The 9,779-nt window shown below is 33.7% G+C and overlaps 2 protein-coding genes across 2 annotated transcripts; both read left to right on the top strand.

The window, feature by feature from the left end:
* The first annotated feature begins 3,155 nt into the window (after positions 1-3,155).
* Positions 3,156-4,047, top strand: LOC132603933 (latex serine proteinase inhibitor-like). The gene has a single exon (XM_060317237.1). The coding sequence runs from the start codon at positions 3,213-3,215 to the stop codon at positions 3,858-3,860; it is 648 nt and encodes a 215-aa protein (XP_060173220.1). The 5' UTR covers positions 3,156-3,212; the 3' UTR covers positions 3,861-4,047.
* A 4,470-nt stretch (positions 4,048-8,517) lies between these two features.
* On the top strand, positions 8,518-9,261 carry LOC132601804 (uncharacterized). The gene has a single exon (XM_060314867.1). It carries the CDS (start codon positions 8,518-8,520, stop codon positions 9,259-9,261), a length of 744 nt encoding a protein of 247 aa, XP_060170850.1.
* The last annotated feature ends 518 nt before the right edge of the window (positions 9,262-9,779 follow it).

The following is a 9,779-nucleotide window of genomic DNA, read 5'->3' as shown; positions in this document are numbered from 1 at the left end:
ACCTCATGGAATCGACGAAACTCCTATTCGAATTCATTAACCTCCGATGTTGACTTTGATCAAACCTTTCCATTTCTTTAATTTAATAACTTCTGATTTAGATTTTCTTCTCCAATACTCACCCGATTGTCTCGTGAACTGTGCCTCCCATACTCTCAAGTTACAAATACTGTTTTAAAGCTACAGGAGTGTTCTATTAGGAAAAATGAGTCCAAAAGCCCAAAAACGATGTAGCGGCTCGTTAAATTTCTAATACGTTAAGGGTATTTTTTATTCAACAGATAGTAAGAGGTGCAAATTTGATCCAATAGATGGAAGAGGAACATCTTTTAGCTATTATTATTTATATTGCGTTAGGGCCATTTTTGACCCTATTTCGTATATACTTTTTAAAGAAATGAGCTTGTCTACTTCTCATTTTAAGATAAGATCAAATATTCCTACCATCTCAATTTATGTGATACTTTTCGCTTCTCGAGATTCAACTTTGACCAACATCTTAAAGTGTATTTATTCATTTGCATCATATAATATTTTTCGTATAATTTTAAAATATCTAAATTATTTATTTTAAATTATTAGTTAATCTAATTCAATTTAGTTTCAAAAATTAGTGAAATTGATTCCAGAGAAGCGAAAATTATAACTTAAATTGAGATCGGGGGAGTAATTAAATATGACAGATCTAAGAGTAAAAGCATGCAGGGTTGATTGAAAGAAAGTTGGTTTCAAGCACCCACTTAGTAAATTAAAAGGACATGATACTTTGGAGCTTTTTTTGTTTTATTGTGGTAAAATAATTAGGAGTTGTCAATATCAAGTACGTACGTATAAAACACATTTTTTATGTGCTCTATATAGTAGTATATACTGACCAAATGACTCATGAATAAAAACAATTCATTAGGGCCCATGCCTCTTCACTTTTGGTATTATCTCTTTTTTACTCTTTTCTTTCCGTCTTTTTGCATTATTTTCTATAGGAGTATTTGTATTATTTCAAGTTTTAAACTTATAGAAAACACTTTTTATTTGTTCTATAAGTTATTCAAATAACTGATTTAGAGAAAAAGAAATGAGAAAAGAAAAACAAAAGCTATATTAAAAAAAGGTAAACGAATGTTTACCATATCAATTTTCTTTTTTCTTTAATTTTTTAGAAAATAAATAAAGAAAAGGAGCAAAGAGAGTTAATGAAATTAGATTATGAACATCCCATAAGAATTTGGATTTGTAGCTACAAGCTAAGCTTGGCTAATGCATCTGCAACTGCACTGTGTATAATCTCAATATGATAATTTTAAATTTTCCTTTTGTTTGTTGCGAAATCTATCTCTTCCTCTCCTTCTTCTCCATTAATATTTTTTGTAAACATCCGATCAATTCTTAGTTCACGTTCTTGGGCTGAGAGCCGTTCATTAAAAGAGTCAAAAAGTAAATAGTTATAGTAATAAATTTCAAATAAAGTATTGTTTTGTACAATGGAGTCTCTAAAAATAACTTATACCATAAAAGCTAAAAGTTATAAATTGGGACCGTCTAATTTTGATTTTTAACTTATTTTTGTATTTTTTTAATCTAAAAGTAAATATTTAAAAATACTTTTTATCTTTTCCAAATATCAAATTTTAACTTAAAAGTTATTTTGCCAAAAAAAAAAACACGTAAAATAAATCAATCCAAACACCCTCTTGGTGTGGTGATGCTTATCCACATATTCCGTAGAGTTCAATGATGAATTCAAAGAAAAAAAAAATCTCTATACTCCCTCCGTCACAATATATGTGATATGGTTTGATTAGGTATGAAATTTAAAAAAGAAATGAATACTTTTAAAACTTGTGATCTCAAACAAATCAAACATATTTGTGTGGCTATAAATCATTTCATTAAGGGTAAAGAGGAAATTTTAAGTTAAATTATTTTTAAATATAAAAATGTATCGTGCATTTTAGAAAAACTAAAAAAAAAAATGTATCACATAAATTTGAAACACAAGTAGAAAAGTTAAGAAAAAAATGGGAACATCGCACGCAGTCTATTCAATTGCTCAATTATTTCAAAGACGACAAAGAAAAATTAGGAGCAACGAATGTTACCGGTTAAAAGACGACATCAAAATTTGCATTGTTAAAAATTATATATATAAATTTCTTACTTCATGTGAATATAAAAAAATTATAATGGCAAGAAAATGGAAATTGAGTCCTTTTTTGAGTTGAGTCAGTACACAAACACTCTTAATTCAAGGAGAATTCCACAAATAAGAAAACTTGAAACCACTGATATTTTGTCCCCTTTGAAGATTTTTTTTTTCTTTTTCAGGAACAACTTGGCGCCACAGAACTACTCCTTCCATTCACTTTTTCTTGTCCACTATAAATTTTACACAAGTGTGTATTTACTGTGATACCCATATTAATTGGTGCATATTTTTATTAGACTTAAAAAATGATTTAAAATGAGTAATTAATATTATGGACAAAATAGAAAAAAAACTATCTTCTCTTGATATGCTAAAAGTGATAAGTAAAAATGAAAATGAATTGGTCCCAAGCATTTAGGACAAAAACAAAATTTGATATTATTGAATTGGTCCCAAACTTCGTTGGATGGACAAATTTACATGTATCATTCAATTATTCCCAAATACAATATTTAATTGAGCATTGGACATCTTTTTCTCGTGGTGTTCGGTTGTGACTTGAATCACCAAGGCTGCAGGATTCCATTTTGTTCATCTGATAGGCTATTTGAAGATCTTTGTCTTTCACAGATTTCTTCAGCGCCTCAATAATCACTTCTTTTACCACTAATTAGTCTTTAGTGATAAAAGAAGTGATTATGATCTGTGTTCTATTTAATTTAATTTAATTTGCAGGGAAAGATATATATATATATATATATATATATATATATATATATATATATATATATATATATATATATATATATATTTGTCTTTACGCATTTTTTTTTTGTGCCACGATATCGAGTCTTACAATAAAGTTAGAACTTATCATGAACGATGTAAACATATTAAATTAGGAAAAAGAACGTAGGTAGAGAAATGACAATGATGTCATAAACACACGTTATACACATTGGATAGAAATCAGGGCAAATCTTCTCTATAAATTCAAGGTTAACAAGAACAAATTAAGCATCCAAAAATATCCAACAAATTAAAAGAAACAAATAATATAACAAAGATGAAGATCATCTTGCTCTTGTTTTCCCTAGCATTCCTTCCCTTGTCTACCTTAGCAACTTGCACAAATGATGATCCAAACCAACTATTAAGAGATGTACTCGATACCGATGGTCATCCCCTCAACAAAAACACTAGGTACTTCATAAATTCAGCTATTTGGGGAGCTGGTGGTGGAGGTGTATTTCTTGCTAATATTGGATATCAGGAGCACAACGTTTGTCCCAAATCAGTGGTGCAATCCCCCAATGACCTCGACAATGGTCTCGGGGTCTACTTCAAGCCCAAAGATCTCAAACGTCAGAAGATTGTGGAATCCTCTCCGGTAAACATCATTTTCTATCTCGATACGTATTTGTGTGCTAACCTGACTGTTTGGAAGGTTGACCACTACCCTAAACCGGCGAAGCTCTACACCTTAAGCACAGGTGCAAAGAAAGGTAATCCCCTCGACGTGAACAGCTGGTTTCAGATTAAGTCTCTTGGTGGCTCGACGTATAAGCTAGTCTTCTGTCCCTATGGAGAGGAGTTTACTTGCCAAAACATTGGCATCGTCGAGCAAAATGGATACAGGCGTTTGGTTCTCACAAAGGAACCGAAAGCCTTTGTGTTCATAAAGGATAAGAGAATCGGAAAGGCTGAAGCCTGATCATCACGCTTCAGATTTCTGATAAAGCTAAAATAGTGTGAAATATGTAATGTAAGGCCTAAGTTCCCTACATGTTGTCTTTCCCTTGATGTAAGAATAAATAATGTAATGCATTATGCATGCGTAATAAGTGTCCTGTGCATGCTTTGTTGCCTGGAATACTAATGTTGCACTATTACTTTTGTTATATCTTCTCTGTTAATTTCGTGCCGTTTGATCTTCAAAAACCATATAATTAAACAAATTAAAAGAATAAATTACAGTATGAACTAAGTTCACAATATGTACTGCGGTCGCACTTGATCTCAATGAAGTTGTCCCACTTTTTGTGTTCAGAAAGTTGTAACTCTGGTGCATGTGGTTGCCTCCAATTTCATTCTCCAACTTTAACCAATTTTGAGTCTAACACACTACTTTGATCGAAATGCCTAGAGGTAAGGGTGTCGGTGGTTCTTTAAAAAGGGCAATTTGCACCATTGCCCTTATTTGGGGGTGGTCTTTAATTTTTGCCCCTCAAATTGTTGGTCTTTAATTTTTGTCCTTCGCCTAATACATCAAGGTTCTGGATCCGAATTCCGGCTCAATAAAAAATAATCGCAAGACAGAGGTTCGTAGCAAAATTAGGCTTATTAGGCAAAAGTAAGGCCTTAAGTTTGCCCAAAATTAGACCTTAAGGCAAACCTCTGCCTTAAGGACAATTTGCAGGATTGCCCTTCGCTGGGGGTGGTCTTTAATTTTTACCCCTCAAAATGGTGGTCTTTAAATTTTCCCTTCAGGCAGAATTTGCATGGACGGAGGCAGATTTATTGCCCATGCAAATTCTACCTTGGGCCTTAAGGCAGAATTTGCATGGACAGATTTGCAAAATTCTGCCTTGCGACTTTTTTTTTTTACTGAGCTGGGGTTCGAACCCACAATCTCTGGGTATTAGGCGAAGGGCAAAACTTAAAGACCATCAATTTGAAGGGCAAAAATTAAAGACCACCCCAAATGAAAGGCAATCCGCGCAAAAAAAAAAAAAAAAAAAAAAAAAAAAAAAAAAAAACTGTCATAAGGCTTAACTTTTGCCCAAATAGGCCTAGTTTTGGGCAAATGTTAGGCCTTAAGGCAGAGGTTTCGTGAAAGTCTTGCTTTGTGATTTTTTTTTTTTTTGCCTTGGCGGGATTTCAAACCCAAAACCTTGGGGTATTTTCGGCCACTTTTTTAAGCGAAGAGCTAAAATGAAAGACCAGCAATTTGAGGGGTAAAATATTAAAGACCAACGCCTTTGAAGGGAAATCCATGCAAAAAAATATAAAATCGATTAAATCGAACCTTTTATCGAACCGATTTTAGGTTGTTCTTTTTTTTAAAATAAAATAAAAGGGTAGTTTCTCATATACATATTATAATTGTATCAAATAATTAGGTAGGACTTTTAATTTTATACAAGAAATAAAAATATGCAGAATTGCATAAAATAATTCATGCTATAAAGTTTTAAACAAATTGAAACATGAAATTCTTTTACCTTCGGCCTTGGAATAGATTCAGATGGAAATGACAAGAAGTAACACACAAATTTACTTTGTCAATTTTGAAACTAAATTGTTTTTGTAACTCGCAAGAGTGGTTGAATTGGTTCAACGAGTGATTTTCCATATGGGTGACTTGGGATCGATTTTCCTCGTTAACAAACCCCCCAAAGAGTAGCTGTGGATTCCCTAGTTTACAACAAAATAAAAATAAAAAAATGTTTCTATAGATTTTCAGCAGCCACTACTAAAAAAAAGGGCATTTTCGACCAAAAAATTTCGACCACATTTTTGGTCGAAAAAAAATCGATCACGCGCGTCAAAAAGTCAAGAATTTAATTTTTATTTTATTTTCTGTAGGATTTCGACCACACGGGCTCGATTTTTTACATGAAAATATAATTTCGACCACGTGTAGTCGAAATTAAATTTTGTATAAATAATAAATGGGAAACATTTAATTAAAAAAAAAAAAAAAGCTAATTGTGGTCGAAAATTGGACCACATTTAGACCAGATCTGGTCTTTAATTTTCATTTCAAGGTTTCTTCTTTCTCTCTCTTTCCTCGGGAGTTTGGCCAAAAATATCCCTTATCTTTGGGGGTAGGCTTAACTTTGTCCTTGAAATATAACCTTGAGCACTATATATCCTTTAAGTTTGCAAAACCTAAGCATATTTAGTCTCACTAACAGAGAACTCCACCTCCCGTTAGAAAACTAACTGAGATATAACATGTGATCTGCACGTGATTCTTGAAGGGGAAAAAGGCGCGCTCTTTCACCAAAAGTGGTAGATTTCCCTCCTCTCTCTCAAAAACCTTTCTTCTCCAATTCCCTTTTCATCTTTGTTTCAGAGCTAAAAAATCACAGCCTTCTTGAAATCACTTCAAGTCTTCACTACTTTGGTTCACCCAATCAATGATTCTTAGGAGCATCAATGGTGGAAGAAACCCTAGTTATGGTGAGTATTACAAATCATAATTTAGTTTCATGCAAAATCACTTCAATGGTTGCTCCTACAAGTTAATATAGCTTTTCAATGTATGATTTTTTAAACTCTTCGTTTTGGGGGCCTGATTTGTCAACTTGAAAGAAACCTTCTTTTGTTCTAAAATAGATGAAATAATGGGGTTCTCCTCCTGATTTATTTTTGTAAGAAGGCTCATTGAAGTCTGATATTGTTAACTGAGAAAAATACAAGTGGAGTTTTTATATGTTTTCTCCCTCAAATGGTCCCCCTTTTGAAGATTCAATATCTCAACTTTGAAATAAATGCACTTCAAATGGTCCTCCTTTTAAACTGTATAAAATAAGGCAGTATATATGTATGCACCATTACTAAATTATACTTTTTAAATCTTTTTGTTATGCAGATCCTCTGTACGAGCCAGAATATTTTACCATTAAAATAACACATGGTGGTATAATGAAACTCAAGCCTACAAGACATTATGTTGGGGGCCATGTGGACTTTATTGACTATGTGAATATGACCGAATTGAAGCTATCAGTATTCAAATCAATGGCTGAATTATGTGGTTATACGAATGACTCAGTTACTTTTTGGCACAAGTTCGGAAGGTTAGGTGACAAAATGAGGCTTGTTTCAACTGATATGGAAGCTACTGTTGTTGCAAAAAATATTCCTAAAGATCGAGTAGTTGAGGTATACTTTGAACATTTGGACTCGTATATTGAAATGGGTATTGAGGATGTTATGTACAGGGGGCCAAGCAACTCAAGTGTTAAAACTAAAGCGACTGTTGAAGAATGTCATAAAGAAGTTGGAGGTGAAAATTCTTCAAGTAGTGAAGATTTTGAAGATTCAGAAAATGACTTGTCAGATGAAAATGATTTATCAGAAAGAATTACAAATGAAAAGCGTAGATATGAGGTTAGTGAAGAATTACAGAGAAAGTTGAATGCCGAAGAAGGGGAATCAGATTGTTGCAACTCCGATGATACAAGTAGCTTACAAAATGATTCGAATAACAACAATTTAAGCTTTCCAAAGTTCAACCCAAAAACAGATGGAAAAAATCCAAAATTGGCATTAGAATTAACCTTTGGAAACAAGAGAGAGTTCATGCATGCTGTAATAACTCATGAAATTAGTCAAGGAAAATACATAAAGTGGAAAAAGAATGACAAGAAACGAGTTAGAGCAACTTGTACACACTCAGATTGCAACTGGGAGATTATGGCTTCAAGAATGCACAGGGATAGGGCATTTCAGATCAAGACATACAACGCCGATCATAAGTGTAAGGGATGGAACCATTCTAACAAAACCATCACTTCTTCCTATATTGCAAGAAGATATCTTGATGCCACTAGCAAGCACAGGAATTGGAACGTCAAAGAATTTAGAGATCATGTGAGTGTGGAGCTAAGAGCTCATGTGACATTAAATCAATGTAGAAGGGCTAAGCAAAAGGCGCTCAAAACTATTGATGGAGATCTAAATTCTCAATATAAGATATTGTGGAACTATTGTAATGAAATTGTGAGGACAAATCCGAATACTTCTATCTATATGAAGTTGGTTGAAAATGAGGTTCCTAATAAGCCGAATAGATTTCAGAGAATCTATATTTGCTTTGCAGGTTGTAAGGAGGGATTCAAGAGTGGCTGTAGAAAGATAGTTGGAGTGGATGGTTGTTGGCTTAAGGGTCCAATGTATGGGACTCAGTTATTGACAGCTGTCGGAATTGATCCTAATAACAATATCTTTCCAATAGCATATGCAGTTGTAGAGAAGGAAAGAACGGACTCATGGGCTTGGTTTTTGAATCATTTGAAGCGTGACTTAGAAATTGATGATGATTTTACTTGGACTTTCATGTCAGATAAGCAAAAAGGTCTGATTGAAGTATTTAATGAGGTGTTGCCATTTGTTAACCACAGATTTTGTGTGAGGCATTTGCATAATAACTTTAAGAGTGCGGGATTTAGTGGTATCTCGTTGAAGGATGCACTTTGGAAAGCCGCAAGGGCTTCAATAGAGAAATGGTTTGATATTTGAATGCTTGAGATCTTTGATTTAAACCTGAAGCTGCTAATTGGTTAAGAGAGAAATCACCTAGTGAATGGTCTAGATCTCACTTCTCCGAAAACGTGAAATCTGATATCCTACTTAATAACATGTGTGAATGTTTTAATGCAATGATTATTGAAGCTAGAGACAAGCCAATTATCACTCTATTGGAAAAGATAAGGTATCTTCTTATGGCTAGGATGCAGGCAAATAGGGATAAAAGCGCCAAATGGGACATCAATGATGTTTGTCCTAGGATAAAGGATATATTGAAGAAAAATCAAAAGACTGCAGCAGAGTTCATTCCTAGAAAATCTAATGAGTGGAACTATGAGATTATAGGGGCAAACATAAATAATAAGAGGGTTGTGGACTTGCTAAATAAGATATGCAACTGTAGAAAATGGGATTTGACAGGAATTCCTTGCAAGCATGCCATTGCTGCAATTTGGGCTAAAAAAGATGAGATTAATTCCTATGTCCATGATTGTTATAAGGTGGAAACATATAGAAGGGTCTATGACTTTGCTATTTTACCTATGAATGGACAGGATATGTGGCCAAAGTCAAATAACATTGCTCTACTGCCTCCCAAATTAGTAAGAACTAGCACTAAAGGAAGAAAGCAGACAAAAAGGAGAAAAGAACCAGATGAAGTAGGAGCAAGTAGAACTAAAATGAAAAGGAGACAGACTTCTTTGGATTGCAGCAAATGCCATAATACTGGCCATAACAGAAGAGCATGCAAACTATATGTTGTTCAACCGGATCTCCAAGTTAATGAGCCATCATCTTACGCTTCGGGCTCATCAACTCGCGCAAAGCTTCCGGTATCAATAAATTACAGTTGAGCTCCATTTTTAAGTTATGTTATGAAAAAAATTAATAATACTATGTATTTTGTATGCAGGTTAGAAGAGGACCTGCGGCGCGGAGACATATGCAATCAACGCAAGAATTTGACTGTTAATTATGTTGGTATCTGCTGAAATATAGCTACTATATTGGTTGTTTTGCTGCTGAAATGTCATGAGAATGCTGATTTTTGACTGCTGGAATGTTGTTTTTATTGCAGCTGAAATGCTATTTTTTTGTGGTTGGAATGCTCTTCTTTTTTTTTTTGCTGCTGGAATGTTGTTTTTTGTTGCCAAAACACTATTTTTTTTGTTGCTGGAATGCTGATTTTTGCTGCTGAATTCTTTCTGCTAAATGCTGAAACTTGCTGCTGGCGCGTTGTTTTTTAGCTGCTGAAATGCTATTTTTTTTTGGCTGCTGGAACGCTCCATTTTTCTATTGAAACACTATTGGAACACTATTTTTTTGCTGTTGGAACGCTGAAGTTCGCTGCTGAAATGCTAAAAGTTTTGTT

Source organism: Lycium barbarum, chromosome 7 (genome assembly GCF_019175385.1).
Source record: "Lycium barbarum isolate Lr01 chromosome 7, ASM1917538v2, whole genome shotgun sequence".
NCBI classification, from domain to species: domain Eukaryota; kingdom Viridiplantae; phylum Streptophyta; class Magnoliopsida; order Solanales; family Solanaceae; genus Lycium; species Lycium barbarum.
The sequence above is the reverse complement of the archived record's forward strand: the minus strand, read 5'-3'. Positions and strand labels throughout refer to the sequence as shown.